The sequence below is a fragment of the Lethenteron reissneri genome, chromosome 31 (genome assembly GCF_015708825.2).
Source record: "Lethenteron reissneri isolate LAM-NWPU_2019-01 chromosome 31, ASM1570882v1, whole genome shotgun sequence".
Lineage (NCBI taxonomy): Eukaryota > Metazoa > Chordata > Hyperoartia > Petromyzontiformes > Petromyzontidae > Lethenteron > Lethenteron reissneri.
Genome location: NC_083809.1, coordinates 12,359,856 through 12,383,994, shown reverse-complemented (window position 1 = coordinate 12,383,994; position 24,139 = coordinate 12,359,856). Strand labels below are relative to the sequence as shown.

Below are 24,139 nucleotides of genomic sequence, written 5' to 3'. Positions count from 1 at the left end.
CACACTGTGTCACTGTGTGTCACGCTGTGTCACTGTGTGTCACGCTGTGTCACAGAGTGTCACACACACAGTGTGTCACGCTGTTGTTATCTGCACCACAGCGCCCTCTCGTGGCCGCGGCTACCTGGAGCCCCCCACTCCGTCTCCTCTCGCCGCGGGGGGGGCTCCGTACAGTCCGTGTGTACTGTGTGTGTGTACTGTGTGTATAATGTGTGTGTACTGTGTGTGTACTGTGTGTATTGTGTGTGTGTACTGTGTGTATAATGTGTGTGTACTGTGTGTGTACTGTGTGTATTGTGTGTGTACTCTATCTGTGTGTACTCTGTGCGTGTACTGTGTGTGTACTCTATCTGTGTGTACTGTGTGTGTACTGTGTGTATAATGTGTGTGTACTGTGTGTATTGTGTGTGTACTCTATCTGTGTGTACTGTGTGTATAATGTGTGTGTACTGTGTGTACGGTGTGTGTACTCTATCTGTGTGTACTCTGTGCGTGTACTGTGTGTGTACTCTATCTGTGTGTACTGTGTGTGTGTACTGTGTGTACAGTGTGTGTGTACAGTGTGTGTACAGTGCGGGTGTACAGTGTGTACAGTGCGTGTGCACTGTGTACAGTGTGTGTGTGCAGTGTGTGTACAGTGCGGTGCTGTCTGCGCCCTCCCCGCCAGGTGGCGCCCTCCTCGCCATGGCCGCCGAGCGCGCCGCGTCTCCTCCTCTGCTGCGGGTGAGGACACCCGCGGTGCCGACTCCCCGAACCCCCGGGGGGCCCCGGGGCCCTGGGGCCCTGGGGCTCCCTCATCCCCGAGTCTCGGGGGTCCCCGAGCGAACCGAGTCCCGGGCCCGCTGGAGGCGACCCAACTCCAGTGGCCTCTGGGCCCCAGGGTCCCGCGTGGGCCCCGAGGCCTCAGGGCCCGAGGCCTCGATTCCTGCTCTGGCCCTGGGCCCCTTCTGATCCCGGGGCCAGCATCCTACCCAGTAATCATAAACACGTCGGGCCAATAACGTGGGTCCAACGGCTCCTGCCACGGTGTCCAGGTCCCTTCGCCACCTGGGTTGTGGAACCCCTGAAACCTGCGGCCCTGGGTTCGCCCTGGGCCCGGCGGAATGGGGGTCGCGACCTGGGTCAGATCGCGAGCGAGGGTCGGCCAGGGGCTCGACGGTGGTCGTGAGCGTCCAGGCCCAGCACCGCCTGCACGCGGCGAGGTGTGTCGGCACGGTGGGGTCAGCAGAGGGCAGTGCAGTCCGCGCCGTGGCTCGACTCGACTCCGATTGCACCCCGCGTCGATGCCGAACGCCTTCACCAAAGCGCACTCACCGGCGTGGTGAAGTATGGTCAAACGACACCCCGCCGTGACCAACACGGCGTGGTGTGGAGGCCCTTCATCCAGCAGTGGATTGACGCAGGGCTGTAGAAGAGTGCGTGGAGAATTGATATTAAGTAGGACCATTGCCCGAAACGTCGTCTATAATGATAATCACGTTAAGGCCACACAGCAGTGCTATTGAGGGGGTCTCTGTGTTGCAGGCGCGAACATGCCTTCAGACTGTTTAGATTATTGTCTGCTGTCAATGCCCAAATGAGAAGCCACTTTGTTCAGCTACAATTTGTGGCCAGGTCGCGTTGTGATACTCCAGTGGGCTTCACCTGGTAGAATGGCGATGGTTTAGTGTCGTACTTGTTTACCTTTCTTGCACTGAGCACTACCGTCGTGTTTCTGTACCGTTTGTTGTTGCAACGTTCTTACCTGCCCCGACTGGAGATGTGTGAAAAAGAGCTTCATAGCTCATCGGATTTCCCCAATATAAATACTGATCTTATTCGCATGCAGTGGCGGCTGCCGCTGGCCTTGCGTGAACCCAACCCGGGGGGGTGCTTCCAGCCCCCTCACGCATCCACCCCCTCATTGCTCCTGCAGCCCATTAGGAATCCCCTCCGAAGACGAAAGCGATGGTAACAGCCATGAACCGCAGCTGGCCGTGCTGACGCACCGCGAGCTAAATGTATCTGTGGTGTGTTCCCACCCAGCAGGGGGAATTCCACATTCCTATGGCAGGGAACAGTTCCACCTCAATGGAACAACCCTTGCCATGAGGTGGCAAGCATCACGCATGAACCACGTGTTTTGGCTGCTGCTGCAGGGCTACGTTGTGGGCAGCAGAGACATCCATTGTACTGTACTATGTTGCTCACGTTCACCAACCCACGCTGACAGGCCTGCGTGGATAGGGATGCCAACCTTCCCAGAGTGGCTGGGAGTCTCAACCGGAATTTGGCATCAATCTCTCAGTGACGATTGAAAGTGATCGGGGAGATTTCAATGGTAGGATATTTAACGAGATCAATGAATATAATGAACGCACACAATTCATACGGAAGTTCATTGCTCGAACAAAACGGCGTCATCTCATTGCGTTTTCCTTTCCCATTGCAGCGTAATGACATAGCGTGTCGTGTAAACAGGACGTGCTTCCAGAACAATTAAAATGACATGACATCAGAATTTTGTGGAATAGCTTCAGTCAAGAGTTGGCAATTCTCGCGGGTGAAGTATGGTCAAATACCTCGCCCCCCCCCCCCCCGTAACAGCGTGGGGGAGGCCATCATCCAGCGGTGGATTGACAGGGGGCCGTTGCGTGCAAATGCCGCCTGCGCTCACGTGGTTGGTGACGGCGTTGTCTGTGCGTTTGCTTCCTTTCAGATTCTGTGCCTGCATGGATACAGGTGAGGGGTTCTGGGCAGCAGCGCCGCGTGGCTCGCGACGCTCCGGCCGGAAACATGGAGAGAGAACGCAGCTTAAGGCCCTCAGATCCAACCCTTGGGCCTGGCAGCCCTCCCAGTGGTGCTCATAATGGCCTAGCATTGGAGACACGGAGCCGGCGCTTCTGCGTGAGGTGCCGAACTATTGCGGTTTTACCGGCGTCGCCCATAACGGCCGGGTCAGAGACACTGAGCCAGCGCCGCTCAGGATCGGCGAATCCCGGAATGCGCCGCTGGAGGCCGAACGCGGATGTCCTGCTTGGCGAGGTATCGCTCGGCACGGCCACCGCTGGCCTGGCCCTGCCGTGCCGGGTCACGGAAGCGTTGTCCGGTGGTGAACGAGAGTGGACACGGTAACCGCGTGTCGCAAGGAAACGAGTAAACGGTACCACGGGTCAAACGGTATCACGGGTCACGCGGTCTTGTTGTAAATGTACCGCCGTTGGTCGCAACATCCCCCGTTGTGCTACGGGGAGCTCGTTCCAGTCACCGGCTGCACGGTCGTTACGGAGAGCAGCAGTATTCTCGATCACGACCCACGGGGTGGTTTTTTCATGGACCCAGGGGCGCAACTATGGCGGGGGGGGGTGGGTACGAGGCAGCGTCATGCGACGCAGAGGGGCCCAGTCGGCCACAAGGGGGCCCCAAAGTAACAGATAATGAAAGAGTATAAGAATAATTATTTTAAAAATTCCAACAACCATGAATGCCAAAAAACATTGTTACAAATAAAAAAACTTTCGAAAAAAATACAGCGTACAATCTAGTAGCACTACTGCTGGTGATTCTTACTGAACACCACCAGGCTTTTTTAACTGACAAGCGCATGAAAGCAAGACGCACGATAACTTAATTGTGAGTTGTACCTTTAAATATTTTTATTAATACTGTCACTGTAAGACTGTCTTCCACGAAACCCAATACACGGTACAACTAAAATAATATATATAGCTTTCGCCTAACATTATATATACAGGGTTAAAAACATCCGTAGCTATTTCAGTAAAGTGAGTCGGGAGAAAGGAGTTTGGGCGGACCCACAGTCTTATCTTGCACAGCCACCGTTACAAATAGGTCGTTGCGCCTCCCTGCACGGTCCCATCTAGCAACGTGATCTGGCCGTTGAATGGCACCCATTAAGCTCAGTCCCAGCTCAGTCTGGGTCTCTTGCGTGCCCGGCGAGACGGCTGTTATCACCACTGGAGTTCGCCAGGCGCTGCCCTTGCGCCTTCGGCTCTCCGCAGGTCATTCCCGGCGACGCTACCTTAGCCTGTTGATCGACTTTGGTGATTCGCCCCCTTCTGGAGAGTGACGGGGGAAGCCAACGAACCAGTCGGTGCCGAGTTGGCACCGCCGAGATCCTGGATCTGAGTCCAGGCAGCCACCCGTGATGAACCCAGGTGCTCAAATGTGGCGAGTTGATGGTCTCCCTCGGCCCGTCACCAAAGAATGCACAAAAATAACAATTGCATTAAGTTTGGTTCTGCATATCATGTGGAAATTTATAGGAAACGCATGATGTAGATTCTAAATGTGGAGGGAAAAATCCACGTGACCATGGGGAGAACACACAAACTCCAAATTGACAGGCGTCTGGGTCGGGATGGAACCCACGACCTTCTGTGTACCAGGCGAGGTGCTGGATGGGACGATCCATCCAGCACCTGTGCGTGATCCCATCCCGTCCCGTATATCTCCGCGGATGGACGTGCTGTAAAAAACCCACTGGGCTCACGCCTGAGAGCGATTATCGGCGAAGGCGCCGATCCCCCCCCGCAGGCGGCAGGTGTTTGTGGCAAAGGGGAGCCGCGTGCTTTCGGAGCGGCGCTCCCGGCAGGTGGTTCGTGCCAGTCGCGGTGGTCGTGGTGTTTCCGGTGACGCGCCAATCCGTGTCTGCGAGCAGGCAGAATGGCAAGACCTTCCGGGACCGCACGGGCTCCCTGCGCAAGATCCTGAAGAAGCACGCAGAGCTGGGTGAGGGTACCAGCGGCACAGGGCGGCACCGCGGACTCCGCCGGCGGTAGTGCCTGCCACTGCCGCTACCGCTGTCACCATGCAGCGCGCTGGCCGCGTGGGTTCATGGTTTAGAATCGAGCGGCTGCCCTGGTTATTACAGCGGTGCGCGTAATAACAGCGATGATACCACGCGCCATCTGCTTTACGGCAGACGTCAAAAAATCACGTGACGTCGTTCGCAAGAGTAGGCCATTGTGTGGCCAGCGTCAGGGTCTGAATTATTTCCAGATTTGACAAATTGCATCGAAAATTACTCAATTGCAATCTACATAGCGATAATCGCCCTTTCTGTAATTCGGACTACACACAGATTGACTCCTGTGGAGCACCCCACTCTGAACCTCTCCCCCTCTCCCCGCCCACTGTGAAAACAGATGCCACTCCTCCTCCAGCAGCAGCAGCAGCGTCGAAGCCCTCGTGTAGCCTCCTCCTCCCTCTCCCCGTCTCTCGGGCACCCCTCCGCTCCTCTTCCTGCCCCTGCCCTCTCACTCCCCACGCGTTCTCTTCTGCTCCCATCCCTCTACTGTCCCCTTTCCCTTCTCCCATCCCTCACCCTCCCCCCCCTGCACTCTACTCCCCTTCCCGTGCTGTGCAACGCGGGTGGTGCATCTAGCCGGGCACAGGAGCCACGGCGAATGAATTTAGTGGGAGCGGGAGTGTAGCAGTTAGCAGCGCGCTGCGCCACGAACATGGCGACCTGAGTTCGAATCCTTCTCACGACCAACACCAGTGACGATTATCTGAACCGGTCCTGGGCCTCCCTTCGGTCAACTCAGCCTCGAATGAGTCCCTGGTGCGGTGTGCAAACATCGCCACTGGGGAGACGAAGACGATGGAGCGTAGCGCTGGCCACCCGCTCCCTGCGCGTGCCGTTCCAGCCTTCAAAGGTGATCGCTCGCAGCACTTGCCCCATTTGTCTGTTAAGGCTAAAGGGGGATCTTTGTCTTGTGTGTCTGTGTGTACTGCAGTTTACATTTCAGCTCCAAACGTGATCCCAGCCCAGAGGGAGGAGGAGGAGGCGGCGGGTGGAGACGGAGACACTCACACAGACGGTGAGGAACGCGCCCAGCCCTCACGCGCACACAAGGCACACACGGTACCTACACGCAGTATACACACATGGTACACACACACAAGGCACACAGGAGCAGTACACACACACGGTACATGCACGCAGTACACACACATGGTACACACACACGGTACACACACACGGCACACACAAGCAGTACGCACACACGGTCAAGGGACAGTTAAAACAAAGTTGGCACAGTAGGGGGCACAGGTGGTGCATCTGCCAATCAACCCATGGCACCTCGGTCTGTCTCGTGACTTGCTGTCAGCAGTGAGCATTCGACAAATCACGTGGCCTCAAGGTGCACCTAGCCTGGCACAAGCGTCATGGTGACGTCTCTGCCACTTAGTGGCGAATGGCGGCTGTTATGTGCGCGGTGTGTCCGGTGGGGTGTGTGGTGTGCACGGCGTGGAGCGATGCGGTGTGTGGTGCGGTGTGAGGGGGCGGTGCAGTGTGTGGTGTGGTGCGGTGTGTGGTGCGGTGTGTGGTGCGGTGTGTGGTGCGTTATTGTATGTGGAGCGATGTGATGTGTGTAGCGATGTGATGTGTGTTGTGGTGTGTGGTTCGGTGCGGTGCGTGGTTTGGTGCATTTTGTGATGTGTGGTGCGGTGTGATGCGGTGTGGTGTGATGTGGTGTGTGGTTCAGTGCGGTGCGTGGTGTGGTGTGATGCGGTGTGTGGTGCGATATGGTGTGTGGTGCGATGTGATGTGTGGAGCGATGTGATTTGTGTTGCGTTCTGTGGTTCGGTGCGATGCGTGGTTTGCTGCATTTTGCGATGTGTGGTTCGATGCGTGGTGCGGTGTGGTGTCATGCGGTGGGGTGTGATGCGGTATGTGGTGCGGTGCAGACCAGCGGGCCTGGTGGTTCACCGTGGACCCAGCCCGGGCCGCGCCGGGCGAGCGCCTCTTCGACTCCACAGCGGCCTCCGCGTTGAGCGTCGGCTTCGACGATTCGGTGCTCGCGATCGCACGCACCCTCACCGAGCTGGGGCCCTTCCACGGTGAGCACCACGACGCCGCCACCACCACCTCCTCTACCATCACCACCTCCTCTACCATCATCACCTCCTCTACCGTCACCACCTCCTTTTCCATCACCACCTCCTCTACCATCACCACCTCCTCTACCATCACCACCTCCTCTACCATCACCACCTCCTCTACCATCACCACCTCCTCTACCATCACCACCTCCTCTACAATCACCACCTCCTCTACCATCACCACCTCCTCTACCATCACCACCTCCTTTACCATCACCACCTCCTCTACCATCACCACCTCTACCATCACCACCTCCTTTACCATCACCACCTCCTTTACCATCACCACCTCCTTTACCATCATCACCTCCTCTACCATCACCACCTCCTCTACCATCACCACCTCCTCTACCATCACCACCTCCTCTACCATCACCACTTCCTCTACCATCACCACCTCCTCGACCATTATCACCTCCTCTACCATCATCACCTCCTCTACCATCACCACCTCCTTTACCATCATCACCTCCTCTACCATCACCACCTCCTTTACCATCATCACCTCCTCTACCATCACGACCTCCTCTACCATCACCACCTCCTCTACCATCACCACCTCCTCTACCATCACCACCTCCTCTACCATCATCACCTCCTTTACCATCATCACCTCCTCTACCATCACCACCTCCTCTACCATCACCACCTCCTCTACCATCACCACCTCCTTTACCATCATCACCTCCTCTACCATCACTACCTCCTTTACCATCATCACCTCCTCTACCATCACCACCTCCTCTACCATCATCACCTCCTCTACCATCACCACCTCCTCTACCATCACCACCTCCTCTACCATCATCACCTCCTCTACCATCATCACCTCCTTTACCATCATCACCTCCTCTACCATCACCACCTCCTCTACCATCACCACCTCCTCTACCATCACCACCTCCTTTACCATCATCACCTCCTCTACCATCACCACCTCCTTTACCATCATCACCTCCTCTACCATCACCACCTCCTCTACCATCATCACCTCCTCTACCATCACCACCTCCTCTACCATCACCACCTCCTCTACCATCACCACCTCCTCTACCATCATCACCTCCTCTACCATCACCACTTCCTCTACCATCACCACCTCCTTTACCATCACCACCTCCTTTACCATCATCACCTCTTGTACCATCATCACCTCCTCTACCATCATCACCTCCTCTACCATCATCACCTCCTCTACCATCACCACCTCCTCTACCATCACCACTTCCTCTACCATAACCACCTCCTCGACCATTATCACCTCCTTTACCATCATCACCTCCTCTACCATCACCACCTCCTTTACCATCATCACCTCCTCTACCATCACGACCTCCTCTACCATCACCACCTCCTCTACCATCACCACCTCCTCTACCATCACCACCTCCTCTACCATCATCACCTCCTCTACCATCATCACCTCCTTTACCATCATCACCTCCTCTACCATCACCACCTCCTTTACCATCATCACCTCCTCTACCATCACCACCTCCTTTACCATCATCACCTCCTCTACCATCACCACCTCCTCTACCATCACCACCTCCTCTACCATCACCACCTCCTTTACCATCATCACCTCCTCTACCATCACCACCTCCTTTACCATCATCACCTCCTCTACCATCACCACCTCCTCTACCATCACCACCTCCTCTACCATCATCACCTCCTCTACCATCACCACTTCCTCTACCATCACCACCTCCTTTACCATCATCACCTCCTCTACCATCACCACCTCCTCTACCATCATCACCTCCTCTACCATCACCACCTCCTCTACCATCACCACCTCCTCTACCATCACCACCTCCTTTACCATCATCACCTCCTCTACCATCACCACCTCCTTTACCATCATCACCTCCTCTACCATCACCACCTCCTCTACCATCATCACCTCCTCTACCATCACCACCTCCTTTACCATCATCACCTGCTCTACCATCACCACCTCCTCTACCATCACCACCTCCTCTACCATCACCACCTCCTTTACCATCATCACCTCCTCTACCATCACCACCTCCTTTACCATCATCACCTCCTCTACCATCACCACCTCCTCTACCATCACCACCTCCTCTACCATCACCACCTCCTTTACCATCATCACCTCCTCTACCATCACCACCTCCTTTACCATCATCACCTCCTCTACCATCACCACCTCCTCTACCATCACCACCTCCTCTACCATCATCACCTCCTCTACCATCACCACTTCCTCTACCATCACCACCTCCTCTACCATCACCACCTCCTTTACCATCATCACCTCTTGTACCATCATCACCTCCTCTACCATCATCATCTCCTCTACCATCATCACCTCCTCTACCATCACCACCTCCTTTACCATCATCACCTCTTGTACCATCATCACCTCCTTTACCATCACCACCTCCTCTACCATCACCACCTCCTCTACCATCACCACTTCCGCTACCATCACCACCTCCTCTACCATCATCACCTCCTTACCATCATCACCTCTTGTACCATCATCACCTCCTCTACCATCATCACCTCCTCTACCATCACCACCTCCTCTACCATCACCACCTCCTCTACCATCACCACCTCCTCTACCATCACCACTTCCTCTACCATCACCACCTCCTCTACCATCATCACCTCCTTTACCATCACCACTTCCTCTACCATCACCACCTCCTCTACCATCATCACCTCCTTTACCATCATCACCTCCTCTACCATCACCACCTCCTCTACCATCACCACCTCCTCTACCATCATCACCTCCTTTACCATCATCACCTCTTGTACCATCATCACCTCCTCTACCATCACCACCTCCTCTACCATCACCACCTCCTCTACCATCACCACCTCCTCTACCATCACCACCTCCTCTACCATCACCACCTCCTCTACCATCACCACCTCCTCTACCATCACCACCTCCTCTACCATCATCACCTCCTCTACCATCACCACCTCCTCTACCATCACCACCTCCTCTACCATCATCACCTCCTTTACCATCACCACCTCCTCTACCATCACCACCTCCTCTACCATCATCACCTCCTCTACCATCACCACTTCCTCTACCATCACCACCTCCTTTACCATCATCACCTCCTCTACCATCACCACCTCCTCTACCATCACCACCTCCTCTACCATCACCACCTCCTCTACCATCACCACCTCCTCTACCATCACCACCTCCTCTACCATCACCACCTCCTTTACCATCATCACCTCTTGTACCATCATCACCTCCTCTACCATCACCACCTCCTCTACCATCACCACCTCCTCTACCATCATCACCTCCTTTACCATCATCACCTCCTTTACCATCATCACCTCCTCTACCATCACCACCTCCTCTACCATCACCACCTCCTCTACCATCACCACCTCCTCTACCATCACCACCTCCTTTACCATCATCACCTCTTGTACCATCATCACCTCCTCTACCATCACCACCTCCTCTACCATCACCACCTTCTCTACCATCATGACCTCCTTTACCATCATCACCTCCTTTACCATCATCACCTCCTCTACCATCATCACCTCCTCTACCACCACCACCTCCTCTACCATCACCACCTCCTCTACCATCATCACCTCCTTTACCATCATCACCTCCTCTACCATCACCACCTCCTCTACCATCACCACCTCCTCTACCATCATCACCTCCTCTACCATCACCACCTCCTCTACCATCATCACCTCCTTTACCATCATCACCTCTACCATCACCACCTCCTTTACCATCACCACCTCCTCTACCATCACCACCTCCTCTACCATCATCACCTCCTCTACGATCACCACCTCCTTTACCATCATCACCTCCTCTACCATCATCACCTCCTTTACCATCATCACCTCCTTTACCATCACCACCTCCTCTACCATCATCACCTCCTCTACCATCACCACCTCCTCTACCATCATCACCTCCTTTACCATCATCACCTCCTCTACCATCATCACCTCCTCTACCATCATCACCTCCTCTACCATCACCACCTCTTCTACCATCATCACCTCCTCTACCATCATCACCTCCTCTACCATCACCACCTCTTCTACCATCATCACCTCCTCTACCATCATCACCTCTTGTACCATCATCACCTCCTCTACCATCATCACCTCCTCTACCATCATCACCTCCTCTACCATCACCACCTCCTCTACCATCATCACCTCCTTTACCATCATCACCTCCTCGACCATCACCACCTCCTCTACCATCATCACCTCTATCATCACCACCTCCTTTACCATCACCACCTCCTCTACCATCACCACCTCCTCTACCATCATCACCTCCTCTACGATCACCACCTCCTTTACCATCATCACCTCCTCTACCATCATCACCTCCTTTACCATCATCACCTCCTTTACCATCACCACCTCCTCTACCATCATCACCTCCTTTACCATCATCACCTCCTCTACCATCACCACCTCCTCTACCATCATCACCTCCTCTACCATCACCACCTCCTTTACCATCATCACCTCCTCTACCATCACCACCTCCTTTACCATCACCACCTCCTCTACCATCACCACCTCTTGTACCATCATCACCTCCTCTACCATCATCACCTTCTCTACCATTACCACCTCCTCTACCATCATCACCTCCTTTACCATCATCACCTCCTTTACCATCATCACCTCCTCTACCATTACCACCTCCTTTACCATCATCACCTTCTCTACCATCACCACCTCCTTTACCATCACCACCTCTTGTACTATCACCTCTTCTTCTACCATCATCACCTCCTCTACCATCACCACCTCTTGTACCATCATCACCTCCTCTACCATCACCACCTCCTCTACCATCACCACCTCCTTTACCATCATCACCTCCTCTACCATCACCACCTCCTTTACCATCATCACCTCCTCTACCATCACCACCTCCTCTACCATCACCACCTCCTCTACCATCATCACCTCCTCTACCATCACCACTTCCTCTACCATCACCACCTCCTCTACCATCACCACCTCCTTTACCATCATCACCTCTTGTACCATCATCACCTCCTCTACCATCATCATCTCCTCTACCATCATCACCTCCTCTACCATCACCACCTCCTTTACCATCATCACCTCTTGTACCATCATCACCTCCTTTACCATCACCACCTCCTCTACCATCACCACCTCCTCTACCATCACCACTTCCGCTACCATCACCACCTCCTCTACCATCATCACCTCCTTTACCATCATCACCTCTTGTACCATCATCACCTCCTCTACCATCATCACCTCCTCTACCATCACCACCTCCTCTACCATCACCACCTCCTCTACCATCACCACCTCCTCTACCATCACCACTTCCTCTACCATCACCACCTCCTCTACCATCATCACCTCCTTTACCATCACCACTTCCTCTACCATCACCACCTCCTCTACCATCATCACCTCCTTTACCATCATCACCTCCTCTACCATCACCACCTCCTCTACCATCACCACCTCCTCTACCATCATCACCTCCTTTACCATCATCACCTCTTGTACCATCATCACCTCCTCTACCATCACCACCTCCTCTACCATCACCACCTCCTCTACCATCACCACCTCCTCTACCATCACCACCTCCTCTACCATCACCACCTCCTCTACCATCACCACCTCCTCTACCATCACCACCTCCTCTACCATCATCACCTCCTCTACCATCACCACCTCCTCTACCATCACCACCTCCTCTACCATCATCACCTCCTTTACCATCACCACCTCCTCTACCATCACCACCTCCTCTACCATCATCACCTCCTCTACCATCACCACTTCCTCTACCATCACCACCTCCTTTACCATCATCACCTCCTCTACCATCACCACCTCCTCTACCATCACCACCTCCTCTACCATCACCACCTCCTCTACCATCACCACCTCCTCTACCATCACCACCTCTTTTACCATCATCACCTCTTGTACCATCATCACCTCCTCTACCATCACCACCTCCTCTACCATCACCACCTCCTCTACCATCATCACCTCCTTTACCATCATCACCTCCTTTACCATCATCACCTCCTCTACCATCACCACCTCCTCTACCATCACCACCTCCTCTACCATCACCACCTCCTCTACCATCACCACCTCCTTTACCATCATCACCTCTTGTACCATCATCACCTCCTCTACCATCACCACCTCCTCTACCATCATGACCTCCTTTACCATCATCACCTCCTTTACCATCATCACCTCCTCTACCATCATCACCTCCTCTACCACCACCACCTCCTCTACCATCACCACCTCCTCTACCATCATCACCTCCTTTACCATCATCACCTCCTCTACCATCACCACCTCCTCTACCATCACCACCTCCTCTACCATCATCACCTCCTCTACCATCACCACCTCTTCTACCATCATCACCTCCTCTACCATCACCACCTCCTCTACCATCATCACCTCCTTTACCATCATCACCTCCTCTACCATCACCACCTCCTCTACCATCATCACCTCTACCATCACCACCTCCTTTACCATCACCACCTCCTCTACCATCACCACCTCCTCTACCATCATCACCTCCTCTACGATCACCACCTCCTTTACCATCATCACCTCCTCTACCATCATCACCTCCTTTACCATCATCACCTCCTTTACCATCACCACCTCCTCTACCATCATCACCTCCTCTACCATCACCACCTCCTCTACCATCATCACCTCCTTTACCATCATCACCTCCTCTACCATCACCACCTCCTCTACCATCATCACCTCCTCTACCATCACCACCTCCTTTACCATCATCACCTCCTCTACCATCACCACCTCCTTTACCATCACCACCTCCTCTACCATCACCACCTCTTGTACCATCATCACCTCCTCTACCATCATCACCTTCTCTACCATTACCACCTCCTCTACCATCATCACCTCCTTTACCATCATCACCTCCTTTACCATCATCACCTCCTCTACCATTACCACCTCCTTTACCATCATCACCTTCTCTACCATCACCACCTCCTTTACCATCACCACCTCTTGTACTATCACCTCTTCTTCTACCATCATCACCTCCTCTACCATCACCACCTCTTGTACCATCATCACCTCCTCTACCATCACCACCTCCTTTACCAGCATCACCTCCTCTACCATCACCACCTCCTCTACCATCACCACCTCCTCTACCATCATCACCTCCTCTACCATCACCACCTCCTCTACCATCATCACCTCTACCATCATCACCTCCTTTACCATCATCACCTCCTCTACCATCATCACCTCCTCTACCATCACCACCTCCTCTACCATCATCACCTCCTCTACCATCACCACCTCCTTTACCATCATCACCTCCTTTACCATCACCACCTCCTCTACCATCATCACCTCCTCTACCATCACCACCTCCTCTACCATCATCACCTCCTCTACCATCATCACCTCCTTTACCATCATCACCTCCTTTACCATCACCACCTCCTCTACCATCATCACCTCCTCTACCACCACCACCTCCTCTACCATCATCACCTCCTCTACCATCACCACCTCCTTTACCATCATCACCTCCTCTACCATCATCACCTCCTTTACCATCATCACCTCCTTTACCATCACCACCTCCTCTACCATCATCACCTCCTTTACCATCACCACCTCCTCTACCATCATCACCTCCTTTACCATCACCACCTCCTCTACCATTACCACCTCCTTTACCATCATCACCTTCTCTACCATCACCACCTCCTTTACCATCACCACCTCTTGTACTATCACCTCCTCTTCTACCATCACCACCTCCTCTACCATCATCACCTCCTCTACCATCATCACCTCCTCTACCATCACCACCTCCTCTACCATCACCACCTCCTCTACCATCATCACCTCCTCTACCATCACCACCTCTTGTACCATCATCACCTCCTCTACCATCACCACCTCCTTTACCAGCATCACCTCCTCTACCATCACCACCTCCTCTACCATCACCACCTCCTCTACCATCATCACCTCCTCTACCATCACCACCTCCTCTACCATCATCACCTCTACCATCATCACCTCCTTACCATCATCACCTCCTCTACCCATCATCACCTCCTCTACCATCATCACCTCCTCTACCTCTACCATCACACCGCCTCTACCATCACCACCTCCTCTACCATCATCACCTTCTCTACCATCACCACCTCCTTTACCATCACATCACCACCTCTTGTACTATCACCTCCTCTTCTACCATCACCACCTCCTTTACCATCACACCACCTCCTCTACATCACCACCTCCTCCTTTACCATCATCACCTCCTCTACTCACCACCACTCCTTTACCATCATCACCTCCTCTACCATCACCCTCCTTTACCATCATCACCTCCTTACCACATCACCACCTCCTCTACCCATCACCTCCTCTAACCATCACCACCTCCTCACCATCATCACCTCCTTTACCATCATCACCTCCTCTACCATCACCACCTCCTCTACCATCATCACCTCCTCTACCATCACCACCTCCTTTACCATCATCACCTCCTCTACCATCACCACCTCCTTTACCATCACCACCTCCCTACCATCACCACCTCTTGTACCATCATCACCTCCTCTACCATCATCACCTTCTCTACCATTACCACCTCCTCTACCATCATCACCTCCTTTACCATCATCACCTCCTTTACCATCATCACCTCCTCTACCATTACCACCTCCTTTACCATCATCACCTTCTCTACCATCACCACCTCCTTTACCATCACCACCTCTTGTACTATCACCTCTTCTTCTACCATCATCACCTCCTCTACCATCACCACCTCTTGTACCATCATCACCTCCTCTACCATCACCACCTCCTTTACCAGCATCACCTCCTCTACCATCACCACCTCCTCTACCATCACCACCTCCTCTACCATCATCACCTCCTCTACCATCACCACCTCCTCTACCATCATCACCTCTACCATCATCACCTCCTTTACCATCATCACCTCCTCTACCATCATCACCTCCTCTACCATCACCACCTCCTCTACCATCATCACCTCCTCTACCATCACCACCTCCTTTACCATCATCACCTCCTTTACCATCACCACCTCCTCTACCATCATCACCTTTTCTACCATCACCACCTCCTCTACCATCATCACCTCCTCTACCATCATCACCTCCTTTACCATCATCACCTCCTTTACCATCACCACCTCCTCTACCATCATCACCTCCTCTACCACCACCACCTCCTCTACCATCATCACCTCCTCTACCATCACCACCTCCTTTACCATCATCACCTCCTCTACCATCATCACCTCCTTTACCATCATCACCTCCTTTACCATCACCACCTCCTCTACCATCATCACCTCCTTTACCATCATCACCTCCTTTACCATCACCACCTCCTCTACCATCATCACCTCCTCTACCATCATCACCTCTTGTACCATCACCACCCTCCTTTACCATCATCACCTCCTCTACCATCATCACCTCCTTTACCATCATCACCTCCTTTACCATCACCACCTCCTTTACCATCATCACCTCCTTTACCATCATCACCTCCTCTACCATCATCACCTCCTCTACCATCATCACCTCCTTTACCATCACCACCTCCTCTACCATTACCACCTCCTTTACCATCATCACCTTCTCTACCATCACCACCTCCTTTACCATCACCACCTCTTGTACTATCACCTCCTCTTCTACCATCACCACCTCCTCTACCATCATCACCTCCTCTACCATCATCACCTCCTCTACCATCACCACCTCCTCTACCATCACCACCTCCTCTACCATCATCACCTCCTCTACCATCACCACCTCCTTTACCATCATCACCTCCTCTACCATCACCACCTCCTCTACCATCACCACCATCTCTAACATCATCACCTCCTCTACCATCACCACCTCCTTTACCATCACCACCTCTTGTACCATCATCACCTCCTCTACCATCATCACCCTCTCTACCATTACCACCTCCTCTACCATCATCACCTCCTTTACCATCATCACCTCCTTTACCATCATCACCTCCTCTACCATTACCACCTCCTTTACCATCATCACCTTATCTACCATCACCACCTCCTTTACCATCACCACCTCTTGTACTATCACCTCTTCTTCTACCATCATCACCTCCTCTACCATCACCACCTCTTGTACCATCATCACCTCCTCTACCATCACCACCTCCTCTACCATCATCACCTCCTCTACCATCACCACCTCCTCTACCATCATCACCTCCTCTACCATCATCACCTCCTCTACCATCACCACCTCCTCTACCATCATCACCTTCTCTACCATCACCACCTCCTCTACCATCATCACCTCCTCTACCATCACCACCTCCTCTACCATCACCACCTCCTCTACCATCATCACCTCCTCTACCATCACCACCTCCTCTACCATCATCACCTCTTGTACCATCATCACCTCCTCTACCATCATCACCTCCTCTACCATCACCACCTCCTCTACCATCACCACCTCCTCTACCATCACCACCTCCTCTACCATCACCACCTCCTCTACCATCATCACCTCCTTTACCATCACCACCTCCTCTACCATCACCACCTCCTCTACCATCATCACCTTCTCTACCATCACCACCTCCTTTACCATCATCACCTCTTGTACCATCATCACCTCCTCTACCATCATCACCTCCTTTACCATCATCACCTCCTTTACCATCATCACCTCCTCTACCATTACCACCTCCTTTACCATCATCACCTTCTCTACCATCACCACCTCCTTTACCATCACCACCTCTTGTACTATCACCTCTTCTTCTACCATCATCACCTCCTCTACCATCACCACCTCTTGTACCATCATCACCTCCTCTACCATCACCACCTCCTTTACCATCATCACCTCCTCTACCATCACCACCTCCTCTACTATCACCACCTCCTCTACCATCATCACCTCCTCTACCATCACCACCTCCTCTACCATCATCACCTCCTCTACCATCACCACCTCCTCTACCATCATCACCTCCTCTACCATCACCACCTCCTCTACCATCATCACCTCCTCTACCATCACCACCTCCTCTACCATCATCACCTCCTCTACCATCACCACCTCCTCTACCATCACCACCTCCTCTACCATCATCACCTTCTCTACCATCACCACTTCCTCTACCATCACCACCTCCTCTACCATCACCACCTCTTGTACCATCATCACCTCCTCTACCATCACCACCTCCTTTACCATCATCACCTCCTCTACCATCACCACCTCCTCTACTATCACCACCTCCTCTACCATCATCACCTCCTCTACCATCACCACCTCCTCTACCATCATCACCTCCTCTACCATCACCACCTCCTCTACCATCATCACCTCCTCTACCATCATCACCTCCTCTACCATCACCACCTCCTCTACCATCACCACCTCCTCTACCATCACCACCTCCTTTACCATCACCACCTCCTCTACCATCACCACCTCCTCTACCATCACCACCTCCTCTACCATCACCACCTCCTCTACCATCACCACCTCCTCTACCATCATCACCTCCTCTACCATCACCACCTCCTCTACCATCACCACCTCCTCTACCATCATCACCTCCTCTACCATCACCACCTCCTCTACCATCATCACCTCCTTTACCATCATCACCTCCTCTACCATCATCACCTCCTCTACCATCACCACCTCCTTTACCATCATCACCTCCTTACCATCATCACCTCCTCTACCATCATCACCTCTTGTACCATCATCACCTCCTCTACCATCATCACCTCCTCTACCATCACACCCTCTCTACCATCACCACCTCCTCTACCATCACCACCTCCTCTACCATCACCACCTCCTTTACCATCACCACCTCCTTTACCATCACCACCTCCTCTACCATCACCACCTCCTCTACCATCACCACCTCCTCTACCATCATCACCTCCTCTACCATCATCACCTCCTCTACCATCATCACCTCCTCTACCATCATCACCTCCTCTACCATCATCACCTCCTCTACCATCACCTCCTCTACATCATCACCTCCTTTACCATCATCACCTCTTGTACCATCATCACCTCCTCTGCCATCACCACCTCCTCTACCATCACCACCTCCTTTACCATCATCACCTCCTTTACCATCATCACCTCCTTTACCATCATCACCTCCTCTACCATCATCACCTCTTGTACCATCATCACCTCCTCTACCATCACCACCTCCTCTACCATTACCACCTCCTTTACCATCATCACCTTCTCTACCATCACCACCTCCTTTACCATCACCACCTCCTTTACCATCACCACCTCCTTTAACATCATCACCTTCTCTACCATCACCACCTCCTTTACCATCATCACCTCCTCTACCATTACCACCTCCTTTACCATCATCACCTTCTCTACCATCACCACCTCCTTTACCATCACCACCTCTTGTACTATCACCTCCTCTTCTACCATCATCACCTCCTCTACCATCATCACCTCTTGTACCATCATCACCTCCTCTACCATCACCACCTCCTCTACCATTACCACCTCCTTTACCATCATCACCTTCTCTACCATCACCACCTCCTTTACCATCACCACCTCCTTTACCATCACCACCTCCTTTAACATCATCACCTTCTCTAACATCACCACCTCCTTTACCATCATCACCTCCTCTACCATCACCACCTCCTTTACCATCATCACCTTCTCTACCATCACCACCTCCTTTACCATCACCACCTCTTGTACTATCACCTCCTCTTCTACCATCACCACCTCCTCTATCATCAACGCCACCTCTACACACATCACCACCACCACCACTACCACCATCTCTCTGTGCATCTTGCTGCATGTACATCTCTCTACATCTTTGTATTGACACACGTCTCCCTCTCTGTGTGTCAATACAAACCTGCATGAAGCATCTCCCCGTGCCGTGTCGGTCATCAGGGTTGTATGACCATACTTCACCGCTCTGGTCAATGCGGTTTGGCAAATGGTGACGGTGTGGGGGGGTAGCAGGGCCGCTTCAGATATCACTCGCCACCGAGTGTTCGCCACGGCCGGGAGTAAAACTCGGGTCGCTGGGTTTGTGGTGCGCCGGGCGCCCCATCGCATCTCCGCACGTCGCTCTGTGCGACTCTTCGGCGTCTCCACACTCTCGGCACCTCTCCCTCCACGCCACCCGTGTCGCTCGTGCACTCTGCACATTTCTCTCGGGGTGCCTCTTCCATTGTGCAGCCCTGCAGGCCTCCGTCTCTGGCCGCTGCACCCTCCCTGCACCCCCCACAGCCCTTTGCGTACAGTTAACTGGCACGCGTGTCTGTCCATTCGTTCACCGTCGCTCGCCTCCGGACCTCCCAATCGATGTCTCCCTTAGGGTTGTTAACCGGTAACCAGTAACCGGTCCCAGTGTAGTGGAAGTTGGAGTGTGTCCTGACTCCTCTTCGTCCTCCTCCCCCTCCCGCCCCTCCTCCTCCTCATCAGGAATTTTGGGCTTCAGTCAAGGAGCCTCAATGGCTTCTCTCATCCTCGCCATGCAGAGGGATAATGGTGAACAATCACCACCGCTACCGTCACCACCACCAGCACCAATACCACTACCACCACTACCACTACCATCACCACTAACATCACCACTTACATCACCTCCACTACCACTATCACCAGCACTACCATCAACACCACTACCATCAGCACCACTACCATCACTACCACTACCACAACTACCATCAACACCACTACCATCACCACCACTACCATCACCACCAATACCACCAGCACCACCACCATCACCACTTCCATCACCACCACCACTACCATCACGAGCACCATCAGTACCATTACCAACACCACTACCATCACCACCAGCGCCACAAATACCATCACCCCCACCATCACCACCACTACTACCCCTCCCTCCCCCCCCGGCATGGTGCCAGACGCGCGCTTCTCGTTTGGCTTCGCGGTGCTGGTGTCCGGCTTCCGGAGCAGCTCCACGGAGCACAGGGGCGCGTACGCTGGCGGCGCCGTCCCCACGCCCAGCCTGCACGTGCGCGGCCTCACGGACCGCGTCATCGCCCACCAGCGCAGCGCCGAGCTGCAGCAGGGATACTCGCACGCCAGCGAGCTCGTCCATCCAGGGGGTACCCCGCTCGCTCACCCGCTCACCCGCTCACCCGCTCGCTCGCTCACTCACCCACCCATTCACTCGCACGCCAGCAAGCTCGTCCAACCAGGAGGTACCTTGCTAACCCGCTCACCCGCTCGCTTGCTCATCCGCTCGCTCGCTCACTCGCCCACCCACTCGCATGCCAGCGAGCTCGTCCAACCATTAGGTAGCTTGCTAACCTGCTCACCCACTTGCTCACTCACTCACTCGCTCACTTACCCGCTCACTCATCCCCGCAACTCGTTCACTCACCCACTCACTCATCCCCACACTCGCTCACAGTCACGCGAGTGAGCTCATCTAGCTGGGGGGCAAACTTGTTCCGCGCTCGCTCGCTGTCTCGCTCACAACACTCACACTCATCACATGCGCTTACACTCAGGAAGTAAACAACAACCGCCATTCACCAGTAATGTGCGCACAGCACTTGTGCCAGCCTAGGTGCACTTTGAGATCACGTGAAGTGTCGAAGGAAGGCTCGCTTTTAGGTCACGGAACAGATCCAAGTGCTGTGGGTTGATGGAGATGGGTGGCAGATGCACTAATTGTGCTCTCCATCCATTGTGCCAACTTACTGCCCAGCACTTTGTTCGTTGTTGTGAGCGTTGCTCCTCTGCCCTCCGTTGTTGTTGGACGGCGACTGCCTCGAACTCAACAGTAGCGTCCTTCAAGAGCCTCCTCCAAAGAGGCCGATCTTGACACCGCTGGTAACGGTCATTGGCAACTCCACACAGCTCCAAATCCTTTTGTACCGCATTACTCCATTTCTTCTCTGGCCCGTGTCGTGCCCGTTTAGTCCCCTGCTTTGGTAAGTTGTGGCTGGGCATGCGGGCGACGTGACCCAGCCAACGCAGCCTCGGCTGGTGGAAGAGCTCACTGATGTGACTGTGAGCTCAATCCAGTCCGGTTAAACCCAGGATGAATCATAGGTGCAGGCCAGCCTGAATGTTTCAAAACGGCACAGATGTTCCTTTAAAGGGATCCATGTTTCGCAAACATAAAGGGAGGGCACAACTATGCATAGCTGTCAACCCATATTGTTTACCTGTATTCTTGTACAGGGAAATTGAGTTTTCAGGTCCATACGGCGTACAGCCGTTTCAATAAGGGCAAACTAACATTTTTGTGTTTATCCCTTGTGATGGGACTTTGTAGATGAAGGTTAAGATTTATAAGGGCACAGAGTGACCAAGAAGGTCTGAATTGGTCTGTAATACGGTCGGTGCTGATAAGGAAAAAAGCCCATGCCACTCGACCGAGTGAGACTTACATTGCCACACTGAAGCTGGTTATAGGCACACTGCCCAGGTACGAACATTTCTCCACTCTCTCCACGAATGCCCCATCACTCATGGGGAGTGGATGGGGTGGAGCATTCTATGACACAAAATAGCCAGGCAGGTGTTTAGTTTTGGTGGGGCTGATGGTATGTCCCCACCTTTCAGTAGCGCACTCCAAGTTCCGCAATAGTGGCCCTAACCCCTCTGGTAATTGAGCAGCAATTATCAGGTCATCCGCGAAACATGACTGCACTTGGGCATCAATCAGCCTTCCATTTATATCTGTACCAGATGGAAAGTTTATCGAACCACATGGTAAGAGAAGATGTTAAATAGTGTAGGGGCGAGAGGACATCCCTGTCACACCCCGTGGTGAACAGGGAACGGCTTTGACCACGATCATGAAGGTCCTTAATGATGACCACTCACAATCACACTGGCACACAAACAAATAACAACAGAGATCCCGCGTGTAGCCTGAACAGACTGTTGGGGCAAGTGCTGTTAGCGTGAACCTATGCAGGCTGGAACGTGGTGATGTTTTCACACCACACCAGGTACTCATTTGAGGCTGAGTCGACCTAGGAGAGGCCCATGTTAGATTCAGATAATCGTCACTGGTGTTGGCCGTGAGCGGGAATCGAACTCGTGTCGCCGGGTTCTAAGCACAACGTGCTAACCGCTACACACACATGTACCCCCACTCACACATCTGGGCGGTCAACACACATCGTTATTCACGCAATGAGGTGACTTACACACTCACTTCAGCCACGTGCACCCAGCCAGGAGGTGTGCAGTGACGCGCTCACCACTGCCCACATTCACACACTCACGACGCGCCTTCACTCACCACCCACTTGCCCTCACTGCGTACCACTCTTACCAAACCCTGAATCTGATCCCTCCCCTTGTGCACATCAACTCTGCTGCACGGAGTGGCTGGTGCGAATTGACGGTGATCATTGATGGTGATGATGGTGAAGACGATGGTCAGTGATTGATAGTGATGATCGATGGTGATGACAAGTGATTGGTGGTGGTGATGATCAGTGATTGGTGATGATCAGTGATTGGTTATGATCAGTGATTGGTGATGATCAGTGATTGATGGTGATGATAAACAGTGATTGAAGGCTGATTATGATCAGTGATTGATGGTGATGATAAACAGTGATTGAAGGCTGATTATGATCAGTGATTGATGCTGATGACCATGATGATGGCGATGATAGTAGCGGTGAGGTTCAGATGAGCCGATTGCGCACCAGGACGTGAACCTGTGCCCTCTGACCTCCTCGGCTGAGTAAGGACTCTGCCCGTCTCTGTCCCCAGGCCACTTCGTCCCCGCGTCCCCGCCCCAGAAGGCCATCTACCTCGAGTTTCTGGAGCGGTTTCAAAGAGACCAGAATGGGCAGCAGTGACCGGGGGAGGAGCCGTGGGGGGGGGGGGCATGGTGGAGGGGAGGGGCCGTGGGGGGGCCCGTGGGTGGGTCACTTGCTGCGAGCGACTGCGTCAAACTCTCTCCCAGTGTCCACCTCCACAGCCCTAATAAACGTCCGCGACTTGTTCCCCTCGCAATGGAGACCTGCGTATTTGTCCGTGTGGAGCGACGCATGCCGTGTGTTGGGAGATAGGCGTAGGGAGCGGCGGCGTAGCGGTTAGCGTGCTCCGCT

General features: G+C 53.3%; 1 protein-coding gene across 4 annotated transcripts; it reads left to right on the top strand.

Annotated features, from left to right (window-relative positions):
* Positions 1–381: 381 nt before the first annotated feature.
* Positions 382–23,911, top strand: OVCA2 (OVCA2 serine hydrolase domain containing). 4 transcript variants are annotated; one of them, XM_061563589.1, is made up of 8 exons: positions 382–723; positions 2,699–2,721; positions 4,661–4,731; positions 5,742–5,825; positions 6,697–6,849; positions 20,499–20,564; positions 20,954–21,253; positions 21,350–23,792. In XM_061563589.1, exons 1-8 carry the CDS (start codon positions 382–384, stop codon positions 21,475–21,477), a joined length of 1,167 nt encoding a protein of 388 aa, XP_061419573.1. In that variant the 3' UTR covers positions 21,478–23,792. The 4 variants fall into 4 exon arrangements, with proteins under 4 accessions (XP_061419573.1, XP_061419574.1, XP_061419576.1 ...); XM_061563590.1 differs by lacking the exon at positions 21,350–23,792 and adding an exon at positions 23,799–23,911 and having other exon boundaries at positions 424–723; positions 20,954–21,157; XM_061563592.1 differs by lacking the exons at positions 382–723; positions 2,699–2,721 and adding an exon at positions 2,730–3,024.
* The last annotated feature ends 228 nt before the right edge of the window (positions 23,912–24,139 follow it).

What these genes read in the sequence shown, in the direction of transcription:
- OVCA2 (XM_061563589.1), top strand. Translation starts at nt 382, where the DNA reads ATGTGTGTGTACTGTGTGTATTGTGTGTGTACTCTATCTGTGTGTACT. An exon ending in CGGAGACACTCACACAGACG is followed by an intron (nt 5,826 to 6,696) that starts GTGAGGAACGCG and finishes GGTGCGGTGCAG; the next exon opens with ACCAGCGGGCCTGGTGGTTC. An exon ending in CAAGCTCGTCCAACCAGGAG is followed by an intron (nt 21,254 to 21,349) that starts GTACCTTGCTAA and finishes TCCAACCATTAG; the next exon opens with GTAGCTTGCTAACCTGCTCA.